Source organism: Numenius arquata, chromosome 19 (assembly GCF_964106895.1).
Source record: "Numenius arquata chromosome 19, bNumArq3.hap1.1, whole genome shotgun sequence".
Classification (NCBI taxonomy): Eukaryota; Metazoa; Chordata; class Aves; order Charadriiformes; family Scolopacidae; genus Numenius; species Numenius arquata.
The window spans coordinates 9,144,263-9,159,410 of NC_133594.1; the positions used below are offsets into that span (position 1 = coordinate 9,144,263).

At 56.5% G+C, this 15,148-nt stretch overlaps 2 protein-coding genes across 3 annotated transcripts in view; one reads left to right on the forward strand and one right to left on the reverse strand.

Annotated features, from left to right (window-relative positions):
* AGPAT2 (1-acylglycerol-3-phosphate O-acyltransferase 2) lies at positions 1-10,113 on the forward strand. Its single transcript, XM_074160975.1, has 6 exons — positions 1-250; positions 4,265-4,398; positions 4,946-5,121; positions 5,310-5,405; positions 6,968-7,040; positions 7,955-10,113. The coding sequence occupies exons 1-6, from the start codon at positions 63-65 to the stop codon at positions 8,104-8,106; spliced, it is 819 nt and encodes a 272-aa protein (XP_074017076.1). The 5' UTR covers positions 1-62; the 3' UTR covers positions 8,107-10,113.
* Positions 9,043-15,148, reverse strand: part of EGFL7 (EGF like domain multiple 7) — a 21,141-nt gene continuing 15,035 nt past the window's right edge. Inside the window, exons 7-10 of one of the 2 annotated variants that reach the window (XM_074160974.1) lie at positions 14,939-15,103; positions 14,058-14,122; positions 13,553-13,715; positions 9,043-11,624 (exon numbers count right to left, since the gene is read on the reverse strand). In XM_074160974.1, the coding sequence (XP_074017075.1) occupies positions 11,602-11,624; positions 13,553-13,715; positions 14,058-14,122; positions 14,939-15,103 (416 nt within the window). In that variant the 3' untranslated portion in view covers positions 9,043-11,601. Of the gene's footprint in view, positions 11,625-13,415; positions 13,716-14,057; positions 14,123-14,938; positions 15,104-15,148 lie in introns of those variants that run through there. The other variant, XM_074160973.1, reaches the window with a different exon arrangement.

Consider the following 15,148-nt stretch of genomic DNA (forward strand, 5'->3'; position numbering starts at 1 on the left):
GCGGCGGGTGTCTACGTCGTCTCCTCCTGGGCTCGGTGGTGGTGGTAGTGAGGGCGGCGGGCATGGAGCTGGGGTGGCTGCTGTGGGGGGCGGCGGTGCTGCTGCTGCTCCACGTCCTGATGGAGCTCAGCCCCGCCGTCAACTTCGCCCTGCGCATCGGCTTCTACTCCTTCCTCTGCCTCCTCGCCTCGGCGCTGACGGCGCCCGTCTGCCTCCTCGTCAACGGCGGCCGCACCGTCAAGAACATGAGGTGAGGTGAGGGGGCCCGGGTGGGGGGGAACCGGGCCAGCCCCGCCGACACCGGGGAGCGGGGGGATGTGGCGGGGCCGAGGTGGTGGCGGGTGAAACACAAACCGGGGAGATCGGTTTCGAGCCCGGCCTCGGGGGGATGATGATGATGATGGTGATGGTGGCCTCCTTTACCTCGGGTGTGTGACAGCAGGCCCTGGGGTGGCCGCCCTGGTGGCAGCGGGGTGGTCTCTTGGCTCATGGAGGGTGCTGGGGGGTGTGGTGAGGGGCTGCTCCATCCCACAGCCGTGCCCTTCTCTTTGGAGAGCCCTGTTTGGGGATGGGCACCCTTTGGAGAGGTCTGGAAGGCATGAGGATGGTGGCCAGCAGCCGTACTCCCGGGGGGGGGGGGGGGGCACACAGGTTTTGGGGAAAACTGTGTGACAGCAGTGTTTGTTTGGGGGTTTTCCTCCCCTCCAGAAGTGGAGGCTGTGCCAGGCAGTGGTTAACATGGTGGTGCAAGGAGGATGGTGGCCGTGCCCTGCCCAGGGCACACTTGTTGCTGTCAGGCCTTGCTGCCTCTGACAGGGTGCCTGGAGTCACAACCGAGGAGCTGATGGAGGAGAGCAGCTCCTCTATGTGCAAAGACACAAAAATTTTAAGGGCAGAGCTGGCACTTCTCCTGGCAGCGCAGGAAAACTTGGGCTCCTTGCTTTGCTCTCCAATAGGCAGCTTTTTACCTTCTCTAACCACCCGTGTCCAGGCCAGGTTATACGTGTGTGTGGGAAAAGGGGAGCCCTGTTGCCTTAAAACATCTTTTTGGATCAAAGGTGTGCCAGCGTCTCGGCTGGCGGAGCTGGACTTTGCTTTGTGGCGTGGCACCGGCGGGGAAGAGCTTTGGGTGGAGCGAGCGGGCACAAGGCACCACCATGCTGCCTTCTGGGCTCTGCCCTGCCATCGGCCCTTGGAGCTGTGGCCCCAGGCACTGGAAACAGCAATCTGCTCTGGCATCTCCAGCCTAGCTCTGTCTCCAGCTTTGGATGCCTTGGCTGGTTCAGGAGTAGCTTCCCGCTGCGCAACCCGCTTTGCGGCTCGGAGAATTGACGATGTTAGTTGTGGAGACGCTCTCTTTTTCTTCCCCATCCCTAAAACTTTGTAAATCTCCTGTAAACTTAAAGGAACTCCTTGGGAACAAGAACTCCTTGCACTGAGTAACTCCTCATGTTGAAACTCAGAGCTGAATTTTGGCCAGAACCGCCCTTTTCCTGTAATTTAAGCCCATCGTTTCCATGTGCTGGCACTGGCTGATGATCCTCGTGGTGTATCCCAGCCCCTGGGAGGTCCGTGGCTGAGGTGATCCAGTGAGCTCCTTATTTCTACATCATCCCGGACTGCTTATTCCAGCTTGGGGAAGGGGGTTAGAGCAGAGCACATGCTGGTGGACAGACAGCGATAACAGCATCGCTGCCCGGCGCAGAACACCCCGTCCTTGCTGTGCTCCTGGCTCCGGTGCCAAGCTGGTGTGACTTGGAAGAGGTTGCCCTCTGTGTCTGATAGAGATAGAGCTGTTTATCTAGTGGCGAAACCTCTTGCAAGAGCTTCCAATCTGGTAAGCACGCTTCATTAATCCTTGAAAATCAGAGGATCCTAAAAAGGCCTCTGCCACAGGCTGCGGAGCAGAGCGTGTGAAGCCAGGGCTGATGGATTTCAGACTCAGGCTGTTACGGATGCACTGAAAAGGCACATTCCCTCTCACTTTTCTGCTCTCTCCTTGAGTGTGGCAATAAGTGCATCAGATTTACAGCTCTCTGCAGCTGCGACTGGCTCATTCATACCAGCAGAGAAGCTGCTTGCAGGGCCGAAGGGGAGTAGCATCCATCCCCTTAACCCTGTCGGTGATGTGGCCAGCCCAGCGGGGCTGCTGGTCACCTGGTGGCTCTTCACTTGCTCTGAGCTCTGCCCCTTTGCCTCTTTTGGTGGCTCAGGCCACATCTTGTGCAAGGAAACTCTGGCTCCTTACTGGCAGGAGGAAGTTGAATGGTTGCTCTTGAGTAATGTGTAACCAGCCTCTCCCGGCAGCTACTGAGCCAGTGTGACTTCCAGAGCGGTGACCTCTTTTTTGGTTGGCAGTCAGAAAGGGAGGAGAAGTGGGATTTAGGTCAGTCTGGTGGCATGGCATCCACCGTGACCTCACTGATTTGTGTCGCCCTGCCTTTTCTCACCTGCCCCCTTATCTCTTTGCCTGGACTGCACTCCCGTAACCTCGGCAGCTCTGCAGCCTCTGCATCTCCCCGTGTCCTTTCCCTGGGTGCGGCTCTAACCTTTGCAGCAGGTTTGAATGACCTGGGACTGATAGCTGCTGTGTCACTCCGATATGTCACCTGCGGGTGTTGGCCTGACCTGAGCTCCAGCATCACAGCCAGGGCCTGGGCAGTCTGTGTGGTGGGGGCACCCCATGGAGATACGAACCCCAGAGTGGGTAGGAGCAAGCCAAGGGACAGTTGCTTTGACAGAGGCATGTGGTTGAAGAGTTGATGGCGGGGATGGGGAGACTTTCAGAGAACAGATGCTGGGAGCTGCTGCCGAGCCAGGATAAGATTCTGGCAGGATGCTCACCTTCCACCCTGGGTGACAGGGATGCTTCCCAGGCTGATGGCCCTGCACAGCCCTCCGGCTGGACCCTGTTGTGGGGGGAGAAGCTGACACTGTCCCTCTGTCTCCTCCTGCAGGGAAGAAAGAACCATCCTTTGTCTGCCAGGGAGATTGTGGGCCCTGAGGCAGGGCATCCAGGTGCTATTTGGAGGACAGGTCAACTCCTGAATCTGCTCTAGAGGAATCAGCTGGTGGCTACTCCTGGGGGCTTTGTTCATGTGCCAGTTTCTCTGCCTCCTGTACTGGCGAATGGCTGCTCCCCTGCCCAAAATAGCCCCTGTGCGCTGCCAGCTTCTGGCTGCGTCCTTTGGCCCAGTTGGAGGGTCCCCAGCTCCCACCTGTTTGGGGGTGGCATATTGGGCCCTGCTCTCATGGGCTGGCAGGGTCTCAGCTGGTGAGCCTGGGCTGGGTGTGCTCAGCAAGGACATGGCAGCCTGCTCAGTGCTGAGAGGAGCTGCTGGTGCCTCATCCCAGGTGGGACCCCAGCCCTTGGGCAGAGGGGAGGGAAGCTGGGAGCTTTGTGGACGGACCTGTAGATCCAGTGGGGAAGTGAACTGACAGGCAAAAGCTCTTTGCTTGAAGGTGGGTTTGCCAGGGGCACCTCTCCTCTGCCAAGCCTGCGTGGGGAGCATCCTGTTTGTTGCTCGCATCCTTGCATTTTACAGGGAAGTGATTCTCACCTTCATTCCTCTCCCCTGGGATAAGGACAGCCCATGTTTGTTTGTATCGTTAAGAAGCATCTTCCAGCACTGCAAGGAGGAGAATTGGCAGCCTTCCTCGGTGATGGGTGTGCAGGCAAATACCCATGTGCTGGGGAGCGGCAGCTCCTAGAACTGTTTGAACAACTTGTGGGGCTCTGCTGGTTGCAGGAGGAAAACACTGGCAGCATCGGAGCAGACTGCAGCCATGGCACAGGGGGAAACGACAGCACTAAGTGGATAGGACTGGCAGCAGGAGGAGCGGTCCTTGGTTCAGCATTGAAACCAGTGTCTGCCCTTCCTGGACTTTGGAGGGCTTCCAGTTTGCCCTCTGTTTGCAGGGTTCTTGCAGCAGCTCTAGGCTGGACTCTCCCCTTCCAGAGAGCTTGTAGTGAGCCTGGTTGTCAGCTTGAAGGAAGCATGAACCATTGAGTGTAGCTGTACCAGCCTCAAAGTTACAATCACCTTCCCCTAGGCTTCCAGTAAAATTCCCACTCTGGGAGCGGACAGGGCTTAGTGTGCAACTGAAGCACCTTGAGCACATGGGACCATGCAGGACAGACACAGGGCGAATGAGGCTGCAGGCTCTCTGTCACAGAGCTCTTCTTGTCTCCTTCCACCCATGCTGGGTATAGCAGCCCCTGACACCTCCCTGCCCTGCTGCTGACTGCTCTTCTCTCCTGCAGAATCATCAGAGCTGTGGTCAGGACCTTCAAGTATTTCTTTGGCCTGAGATTTGAGGTGAAGGGACTGGAGAACTTCAAGGTGGAGGGCCCTGCTATCATTGTGTCCAATCACCAGAGCATCCTCGACATGATGGGTGAGGAGCTGGTGGGAGGGAGGGAGCAGTTCTCTTGCTCACCATCAGAGAAGGGCTACTGGCATCTCCTGGCCAAGCAGGCCCTTGCCCTGGCTGGTCTGTGCTACCAAGTCAACTGGTCCAGCTTTCTCTAGCAGTGCTGGTTACAGGAAGGGTCTCCCCTCACTCTGAGTAATCACACCCTGTGCAGCACCCCAGGTACTGCTCAGCTTCAGGTGTTTCTCAGCTCTTTTACATCCCTGCCTTGCTGGTAAGCCCAGCTGGCCTAGCGCTCGTGTCAGTGTGGCAGGCAGCCAGGCATGAGGGGTGGCCCCACTGGGAGTGAGCTGGCTCCTTGAACGGTCTTCCTGTGACCTGCAGCCACCCTGACCCTGTAATTCTGCTCTGTGCTGAGTCTCCTGCTCTGTTGATGGCAGCAGAAGCCAGCAGAGAAATGAGACACTGGCCTGTCCCCTGTACTCCCCACCTCAGATTGTGTCTCTTTTCCCATCTGAGTGCAGGATGGGTGGTGGTGGCTGCTAGATCTCACCCTCTACCATCACATTAGGGCTGATGGAGATCCTGCCTGACAACTGTGTCCAGGTGGGCAAGAAGGAGCTGATGTACGCCGGCACTGTGGGGCTCATCATCTACCTCGGCGGTGTCATCTTCATCAACAGGAAGAGCACCACCAGTGCCAAGATGGTGATGGCAGAGGTGGCCAAGAGTATGACAGCTGACAACGTGAGTGTGACCGTGGCACGTGTCTGGGTATCCTGGGGTGGCACAGAGGGATGTGGCACTCCTGGTGCTGGCTCGCCTGAAGTTACAGCCACCTGCAGCTCTTGGCAAGGCTGGCTGGTGGCTCAGCCAGCGGGAAGGGAGAGCTGTGAGTGGATTGCTGGAGCACAGCCTTATCTCCCTACGTACAGGTGAAAGTGTGGGTGTACCCAGAGGGCACAAGGAACTGCACGGGGGATTTGCTGCCATTCAAGAAAGGAGCGTTTCACATTGCTGTCCAGGCACAGGTAAAGGCACTTTGCCCCTGCACGGGAACCCTGCATGGTTTCACAGTGACATTGCAGACTGGTCACACAGACTTATTTGCTCTCAAGTGAGCTGTGTTCCCAGGTCACAGCTGAGCTCCTCAGCTAAACCACCTCATCCTCTCTCCTAACTGCCCCTTCACTGCATTCCTGGTGTCCCATCTGGAGGGCAGAGCGTGAGGGACTGGTACCCTTGTCCCTTAGCTCCAGGCTTTGCAGGCAGCTGCCTGGCAGTGTGGCAGAGCAGTGTCTGTGCTCCGCTCCTGGCTTTGGGCAGGGAGCCCAGCGGGTGCTGCACTACTTGTGAGCTTGCCTGGGGAATCCCAAAGTTGTTGTTGCATTTCTCAGTCCCTCAGGTTGCAATCGTGTGGTGTTGATCCGGGATTGTTAATGCAAGTGCTTTAGAGCAACATCTGGGCTTGTTCTGTGTGGAAATAGCTGCTCCCTTCCAGGCAACCATATGGCACTTCTTGGTGTCTCTTAAAAGTCTTCTTTCTCCAAAATGACAGGATCCATGAGCAGTTGATGGGAGAGCAAACACCTCCTTGGCTTTGGACAGCCAGAGCTGTCAGCGCTCCTGAAGGAGCCGTGGTGCTTGCCTGGGCAGAGCACTGGGACAGTGTGCTGGGGACGCTGGAGAGCTGGCTGTGTTGCCTGGAAGCTGGACCATGCTGCTTGGCTCCCAGGGGCTGGGGACTAGGAGCCAGAGAGGTGGCTGGAAGGAGATGGGTGCCATGCCTTCCCTTGCACGCTCTGCCTCGCTTCTCAGGACTGGGATGACTCGAGACCTGAGGGGAAACTGCTTTCCCTAGAAGAGGTGTTACAGCAGATCCTGGCGAAGGGAGTAGGTGCCAGAGCTTTTGCTGGGTTTGATTGGCCAAGCCCAGGGTGCAGCCTGCCTTGTATCATCCCCATTCCTGCCAGGGTGATGCAACCCAGGCAGGGGCTGGTGGCTGCTGGAAGGAAAAAAGGACGACAGTGGAAATGGTACCCACCTCTGCTAACACTGCCCCTGAGTCACCAACTGTAGATTGTGTCTGTGGTATCAGCACTGTGAAATAACGACTGTTCCTGCCCTCCTGGCTGTGTCTCTGCCTGTCTGAAGCTTCCCTGAGAGCAACTGATTGCACATGATGACTCCTTTTCTTAGAAGCTGAAGGCACAGCAGCTGGCCTGTCCCAAATGTGTGTTTGTACAGCACGGCAAGGCCTGTCGAAACAGGCATCCTCCGATGTTTCCAGGTCAGAAAATATACCTGGATTCTGAAACCTGGCTTGGGATGAGGAGCCCTGAGAGCCAGTGCTGACCTGAGGCTGAAGTGTAACTTGGCCCTAGTGCCTCAAGTGTCTGGAATCATGGTTTTGATCCCATTTGACTCCTGGCTCTCCCAGCCTTTGGAAGTGGGTCTTGCTTGTGGGGCTGTGTGTGCCCTGGGCATGTGAGCACCAGGCCAGCTCTGCTGTGTGGGATTTGCTGCTTATCTCTGCCCTGAGTAGTTGCAGCCCAAGTAACTCTTTTTTGTTTTTTTCCTCTTCTTCCCCAAGGTCCCAGTGATCCCTGTGGTATATTCCTCCTTCACCAGCTTCTATAACCCAAAGACAAATCTATTTACATCAGGTACCAAAGAGTCCAAAGATCTTTACAGTCACTTGGAGACAGGGTTGATGCCATACTCGTGGAGATGTGATTCAAAAGGGTGCGGGAGGGAAGTGGAGCTGGGGTGAATGGGAAGAGTCCCTCTGGGAGATGTGTGGAGTAAGTTCAAAGCACTTGGCACCAGAGCCTGGGCTGGGCTAATTTAGGAAAGAATCTAATTAAATACAGTGAGGGATGTTTTCATTAAAAATTGGACACCACCTCTCCCTCTCATAACTGGCACAGCCCGTCATTTGGTGAGGGTTTGGGGAAAGAAGGAAGCGTGCTCTGCCTCCTGACCTTTCAAAGCAGGGACCCCTCTGCAAGCCAACCAAGGCAGCTGGTCCCGTCAAAGCTCAGAACTCTGCCAGTACAAGTGCTGGGCAGAAAGTTGGCTTTCGGTCAACTTGGAGCAGTAACTCTCATTTTCTGGGAGGAAGCCATGCTTGCTGTGCTCCTGCCTGGGTGGCTGGAGCCAGCCAAGGGTAGGAGGGTTGGGGAGAAGCAGATGGAGGGAGCACCTGGTGCAGGTCCTGGCATGGGCCTGGAGCTGAGTGGGTCTGTAGCCCTGGGCTCCCCCTACTCTCTTGGCTGGCAGGTGAGGGCAGAGCAGCCACACCAGCCTTGGGAAGGGGCAAGCTCTGGCTGGGGTGTCACTTTGGGGCACAAAGGAGATACTCTGCTGCTTGGTGGAGCTGTTTGAGGGCAGTGTGTAATCCCCAGAGCAATCTCTGACCCCTGAGACCAGCGCAGCCCCCACCTGCGCTCCACAGATGGGTTCCTGAAGCCTGGTGAGGGGGTGAGGGCAGTGCCGGGGCTGGAACAGGGGTTCTGGGAGGGCAGAGAACAGTGCTCCTGTGGTGTGGGTTTCTCACAGGCTCTTCTCTTGTTCCCAGGCAAAATTAAGGTTGAGGTTTTGCCTCCAATCGAGACCAAAGGCCTGACATCAGATGATGTCTCTGACCTCACTGACAGATGCTTCCACACCATGAGGGAGACCCTCTTCAGGCTGTCGGGCAGTCCAAGCGAGTCAAAGAAATCATCCTAGATGTTTCTCCAGTGGCGTCACCGTGTGGCGATGACTGAAGGAACCTGTCTGTTGCCAAATACTGAAGGAACTTCTCTTCCTCTGCAGTGACTTCTGACTCTGGGAACACCACAGACTGGCGCGCACGCAGGGTGCCAAGCCAACACTGAGGTTCCCCGTTGAGTGGATTTCTCTTATCGGTTCATTATCTCGCAATGAAACGTCTCCTTTTTCTGAATTTCTCAGGCATCAAACTCGTGCTACCAAAGGGCTCAATGACCGGAGAGGTGAGTTCCCCCAGCTCAGGCAGCTGGAGAGGGGCCACGACAAAAACCAGGCCGGAGGCTGGGTTCTGCCTCATGCGAGCGTCCCTGCGCCCGTGTTCCTGCAGGATCAGCTGGTGCTCTGCTGTCCCAGATGGAAACCACCAGGCAGCAGTTTGTACCCGTACAACCTCGATGTTGCTCAAACAGGGCTGAGAATCAGGTGAAAAATCCACAAATCTAGCTCTTCAGCGGCACTGGGAGTGCAGCCTCCTCTCTGGGTGGCCTGGAGCGCTGCCATCCCGCACGGTGGAGCTCATGGGGTAGGGCCTGTCCCCTTGAGAGGCACCCTTGGGTCAGAGCAGCATCTTGTGCTGCCCAGGCACTCCTGAGCCACTTCTGAAGAAAGCACCCAGGGCCAATAACCTCAGGGGGGCTGCAGAGGGGAACGTGTGGGGCAGGTCAGCCTTAGAGTGTCCCTTCGGGCTTGGTGGCCTGATCTGAACAAGTGCCCTTGGTCACCGAGGGGTGCAACAGCGGGAGGGACACTGTGTTCTGACCAAACCATGGTCTGGGCAGGGTTTAGCTGAATGCTCTCCACCCTTTGCCGGTTTAGTCCTCTTCTGAATGAAACCCCACACTTGTTTCTACCACTCAAAGCCACCAACTTGATTTTTTTTTTTATTTTTTTTTTAAAAGCTGCACAGATAACTTTGAGTCCTGGGCAAAGTCCTGGGCATGTCCTCACATGTGACACGTGTGTGGCACACCTGGATGCTGCCTGTGACGTGCACCTGGGTTGGCTCAGTGCTGCTTTAGTGTTGGGACGCTGCTGCCAGCTCCCTGCCGTGGTCCCAACATGTCACAATAGTGCCTGCGGTACTTGTTGCAGATGCAAAGGGCTCTTGTCACGCTTGTTTTGCCACTTGTCATGGTCAGCAGTGGCCAAAAGATGGTGCCTGTCCCGTGTATCTTTGTGCAGATCTCAGTGGAGCTGCTGCTCTGCAAGGCTTGTAAGACTCCTGCAGGGCCACAGGGCGGGTGAGCTGGAACGGGGCTGGGAAGGCTTCAGCTCTCCCTTCGGGGGTGAGGAATGGGCTCTCTCCCACGTTTAGAAAAGTGATTTTCCCCCGTGCTTTGGTGTGACAGACCAGCAGGGTTCCCGCATCCCTTGCTGGGAGGCCTGTGGTTCCAGGGGGTGACCTTCACCTCTAACTCAGGTTCAGGGTGGCTTTAGCTCTGCTGTTCGTGGCTCAGGGTGTACGACCGTGAGATAAACCTCCCGGGGCTACTGGGATGAGTGACACAGCCTGTCTGGTGGAACCGCAGTCATACTGCCTTTGGGGGTTAAAGCCTCAACTGGGAAAGGCAGGGGGGTCCTGTAGAGCCCGCGGTCCCCAAGGGAGGGAGCCCTTGGGCTGAGCTGGTGCTGGCGGTGGCCGGCGGGGACTTTATTGGAGGGGCCTTACGGTACAGACTCAGGGGTCAGACCCGCCATGGGATGGGTCGGGGTGGGAGGATGGGAACTGAACCAGCACTTTGTGAGAGTGGCAGATAAAAGGGCTGTCACGGAGGTTAAACCCAGGAGGGCTCAAGGGGGGGGGAGGATAACCATGTCCAGGGGGTGATTCCTGCAGCATCCTTCCCTGGGAGGAGGGAGTGGTGCCTCTGTGTGCAGTTGTCTGCTGTTCACTTTTAATTGGGTTGAGAATAATGTTATGTGCTTCAAAAAAGAGGAGAAAAAAAAAAAAAAAGTACACCTTTGGTTATTTAAATAAAGGAGACTCCTGGTCTTGTGTGGGAGCTGGGGGAGGAGGGTGGCTGTGGGAGGAAGGCTGCTGACCCTTCAGCTCTTGCAGGGGGTGGGTTCGGTGGTTGAGGGGGAATGGCAGGTCCTTGTCCCCACCCTGTGTCCCACAGGAGAAGGGCTGTGCCTGGTCTCAAGGAAGAGGAGAAATGCCTGCAGGGGAAGAAGAAGGTGGTGGCTGTATGGATGGGAGCCCGTGTCAAAGCAGGGCCCTGGAGCAAGCACCTTCCCAGCCAGTAACGATGCCACAGCCTCGGTGTGCGCAGCAGGAGGCTTTATTTTGGTACAACCCTCTTGCCCATGTGGCAAGCGGCTCCTCCTGCAGCTCTGCTCTAAGGCAAGGAGGAAAGCGTTGTACCGGATCGTTGACATCTGCTCTGCGGTACCAGTGTCCTTGGGCTTGGGCAAACACTGCTGGGGGGTGTGCCAGGGGCTGACAGTGCAGCGGCCACCGGGTCTGGGAGGGACTGGCCCCCCTGGCAGCCATATGCCTGGCAGTGTCAACACGTGGGTGTGCCAGGCCTCCCTCCCCAATCCTGGCACGCTGAGGACTGTCCCTCCCTACTTGGCCTCACGCTGTTGGCACTACTGAGAGGCACAGGTTTATCGCTGTCTGCTCATTGATGGGAGTGTCACAGGGCAAGGTTTTCTATTAAAGTGAGTAAAAATAGATTCTCTGCGCCTTCAGCCCCATGGAAAAGCTTCATCCTTGTTACTACTCTGTAGGGCCCAGGGATGGAGCAGAGGAGCAGGTAGTTTCAGAGCAAGCTGCTGCGGTTGCTGTGCTAAGAAGTGATGAGGCACCAGCCCACCCCCAGCGCTGGTGGAGGGAGGCTGGTCCCTGAGAGCAGACCAGAAGCTGCGGGGATGGGCACCTGCACCCAGCCAGCGCGGTACCTCTGCAGGGACCAGTTGCACCCATCCCCTGCCCTGACGCCTGGCTTGGGGCTGCCCCCTCCTCTGCCACAAGTCCTTTGTGGCCATAGTCCTCCAAAGGCAGGACTTGTCCGCACCTCCTCTGGGTGGCAGCAGGTAGGGGGGTGGCAGCAGGCAGCGAGGGGCGGCTGTCCTGCCTGGGCCACCTCTGGGCGATGATGTCCCAGGGAAACGGCAAGTAAAAGCCAGGCAAAGCCAAGCACCACACGGCTTCACGTACTCTGGCACAGCCAGACTGGCACTAACGGCACGAGGTAAGGCATTTATTTTCTGCCTCTCCAGCAGGAAGGGGGTGAGATGCTGAGGGCTCAGAGTCCAGTTTGGAAGTAACTGTGTGACCTTTGATAGGGTGAGTTGGAAGAGAAAATGGAGACGCTGACAGGAAACCAGCCTTCTCCTGCTACTCTGAGCCTTCCTGTAGATGGTGTGGCTTCATCCTCACCCTGGGGCTGGAGAGTGAGATAAGAGCTATGGCTGCCCTCAGCTTGCTCCAACTCCTCGGGCGCTTGGCTAGAGCTCATTCTTGCAGGAACCTGAGAAGATGAAAGAAAAATCAACAAAAAACCAATCCAGCCATGTTAGCCTGAGTTTGGTTTGTCCCTTTCCCCAAGAAGGATGAGGTTGCCCTCAGCCTCTGTGAGTGTCACCCACACTTGCTGCCTCCCCTTTGCCAAACACCCCCAGGCTGGCTCTGTCCCACCACATTTGGGACCATCACTCTCCTCCCTGTCACACCGCAGTCCTTGACAGCCTCGGCTGGGCCCAGGAAGTCCTGTGGAGTGTCCCAGGGAGGCGGGAAAGGCAGTGACAGTGACACTGGCTGCTCTGGGACAGGAGGCTGGGACACACAGGCAGTGGCTCTGTGTGACAGTAATCAGACACAGGCGCTGCTGGTCACTGAAGTCCCCAGGGGCTGGGGAAGGGACCACGCGGGGTGGCTGTGGCACAGCTACGTGCTGTTGTGAGTCTGTCATGTCACTAACTGGGTGTAAGTGTCACAGCCGAGCATCAACATGTGGTGACCAGCTGGGGGTAATTCACACTTAGAGGGGCTGAAATGGTTACGGCTTGAAGAGATCCAATCTTGTGCCTTCACTGGTGGTTTAAGGAGAAGAAAATTATTTTTAGTCCTTACACACATCCCCACAGGGCAGGTAATTGGAGGGTGCAGGTGTAGCTTTGTATCCAGTTGTGAAATCCTTTGCAAGACACAGAAAGTGGGTGGCTACTTAACGCTCTGTGGGTTGCCCTGCAAGCCCTGGTGCTGCTGGGGTGGGAAAGGACAGCCTTGTGTCCTTTCAAGACCGCGAGAGGGACAAAAACAAGTTTCGCTTGCCCGAACAGGCTTGGCAGAAGTGAAGTTCAGGACTTTGGAGTCATCCCTTGGAGTAAATCCATGTTACCTTGTGATACTGCTCACATTCCTGTCACTAATAATATGTGCAGGGCAATACTAGGAAACTCTGTCTGCTGGAAAGCTCAGCCGTTCTGATGATTACCCCTTTCTGAGATGTTTTCTAAGTGTCTATTTGCAGCTACTTAGTCTTCAAACAAGTTCTTTGAAGTCTTTTATATCTAAGCCATTACTGCAAGCAGTGAACTGGGACTGGATCTGCCCTGAAACAGTTTCCCCTGAAGTCTTTCCAAGCACCCTCAGCCCTGCCGTGAGCACGGGGCTGCTGCGCCCTAGAGCCAGCCCAGCCGAGCCCAGTTTCTGGGTGTGTTTGACTGGAATTATTTAATGGGAAAACGAACTGCTATTAAAATCGAGTTATTTGGTTTGTGCTCTACTCTGAGTTAAGGGAGAGCCTTGCACCCACTTGAGGGAGCTGAGGGGATGCTGCCCCATGGGAGGACGCCAGGCAGGACCCCCTGCCTATGGCCACTTCACACATGACAGCTCCCACTAGCGTCTCCAGAGGTTGCTATTTAGGAACCCTCTCTGGTCCACTGCCTGGCAAAGGGCTGCTCTGCAGACTTCAAAAAGAAATGCCTAAAACTTCCCAGGCTCGTAAATCTGCCAACTTCTGCACGCTCCCTAAACTTTCCTGATTGACTCTTTGGACTGTTAATTTCCTAAGAGTTGAGGTTTCTTTTTCTAAGGACGAAGTTGTAATGGCACAGGAAGGGAACGCAGCCGGCAAGGGTGCTGATGGCAAGACACGACCCACTGCTCAGGGGGTTCCCTCTGCTTCTGCCCCAGAGCCACGTCTCCATGTGCCGATCTTATGATTTCTGGCTGCTCCAAGGGCAGTCAGATGGTGCAGCCATAGAAACAGCTTTGAAATGAAGCTAATGGGCTGTTTGTGTTCATCTTTTATTAATTACAGGCTGATGAGCTTGAGGGAGATATAGATTAATAGTGGCATATGTGTTACTGATCTCGCTGGCCAGCATCTGCTCGCTGTGGCCAGCGTGAATGGAGGGAAATGCTTCACCCCTGCTTTTTCCAGGCACTTACACGTCTCCAGCCGCTCCTCGAGGAAGGAGATCTGCTCGCTCAGGGAGTCAATTCTGTCCAGTTGCTGGAGGGAGTGGGACAACCGGCTGATGGGGTCTGCACCGATGTCCTCCGGCTCAGATGGCATGAGGTTGTGGAAGGGGGCCAGCACCAACTGGAGTTTCTACAGGGAGAAGGGGAGCTGTGAAGTCCCCCCCAGCCACAAGGATCACCCAGTGGGATGTAGCGCGCTGCCTGCCGGGGGCATCCCACCGGGGCAACACGCTGGCCGGCTGGAGGGGACTTTGGTTGCGTTCAAAGGGCCGCCAGGCTGGAAGAGCTGCTGTGTGGGCGCTGCCGGCAGCGTGGAGCGCAGCTGGGAATGCTGCGGCGTGAGGCCAGCACGATGTTAAAAATAGAGCCGGGGACAGGGAAACCCTGGCTGCAAACAGCCCGGGGTGGGAGCTGGCTGAGCGGGGCCACAAGCGGTGACAGGGCAGGGCAGAGGTGTGTGCTGACAGCTCACCTGCTCCAGCGCTTCCACTCTGCTCTTCAGGGCTTTCATTTCTTCCTTCATTTCACTGGGGGGACCTGAAAAAGTGACCAAGGTCAGTTAGTAAAGCACCCATTGCCTGAGGTGGGGAGAGACGTCACTGCAGGCTCAGGCCAAGCTCTGCTGCTTTCTGCTCCCCCTCCCAGTGAGCCCCCAGGGTCTGCCCTGCTGGGACCAGCTCCTGGAGCATTGATTGGGTCCAACACACACGAGTCTCTCCTTGCTGCTGGAATACCTGCAACAAAGTGGGGAATTTTTCAGGCAGTGGGGTGGTGCTTCAAGGATAAGACGTCTGATGAAGCCTGGCCTTTTGTGCCCGTGTTGTCAGATTAGGTAGCACCCGGGTCTGCCCTGTCCCGTGGTGGGCACAAAGGCTCGTGCCTGCTGAGGGCCCTGGACAGGGGATAAAGGCTCTTCCAGGCGTTTCCTGCATGATGCCGGTGCTGGCCACAGCGCATTATTACTCACGGTACGAGTTTGAAGTGTCACAGCGCGTACCAAAAGTAATAATGGGCCGTCACCAGCGCTGCCCACCGTTCCTCGTGGCTCTGCACTTGCCCTGCGGGAAGGACGATGACGATGACAGAGAGAACAGCTGTATCCCGGCCACCACACACCATGTGTCTGTCACCCTCACAGATGGAGCAGTGGATGGATTTGCACGTGGGGAGGTTGTTTGGGTGGTAGAGGGAGTCCCGGGTCACTGGGAATAAAGGTGAGGGGTTCTGGCTGTTGTCCCCTCTCCTGTCTCTTGCCAGTCCTGCTCCAGCCACCCTGTGATGCTGAGAGTTAATCCCTGCTCTCATCGAAGGCCCCGAGGAGCCGGGGCTGTCCTGCAACAGGGGACAGCTTACCTGCTTGGCTGAAGGTTTCTGGCTCAGGGGGTGGCGCCAGGGGCTGGCATGCCTTGTCATCAGCAGCGAGGGTGAAGCCATCCCGGCAGGCGCAGCGGTAGCTCCCGGCCGTGTTGATGCAGAGCTGATGGCACCCGTGGCTCTGGCCGGCACATTCATCCACGTCTGAAATCACAGGTACAGTCAGTGAGGACAGGGGTGGTGAGGAGG

Excerpts from the sequence above, each read along its gene's own strand:
- AGPAT2 (XM_074160975.1), top strand. The coding sequence starts at position 63 with ATGGAGCTGGGGTGGCTGCTGTGGGGGGCGGCGGTGCTGCTGCTGCTC. Across the intron at positions 251-4,264 it reads CGCACCGTCAAGAACATGAG|AATCATCAGAGCTGTGGTCA; the intron begins GTGAGGTGAGGG and ends TCTCTCCTGCAG. Across the intron at positions 5,406-6,967 it reads ACATTGCTGTCCAGGCACAG|GTCCCAGTGATCCCTGTGGT; the intron begins GTAAAGGCACTT and ends TTCTTCCCCAAG.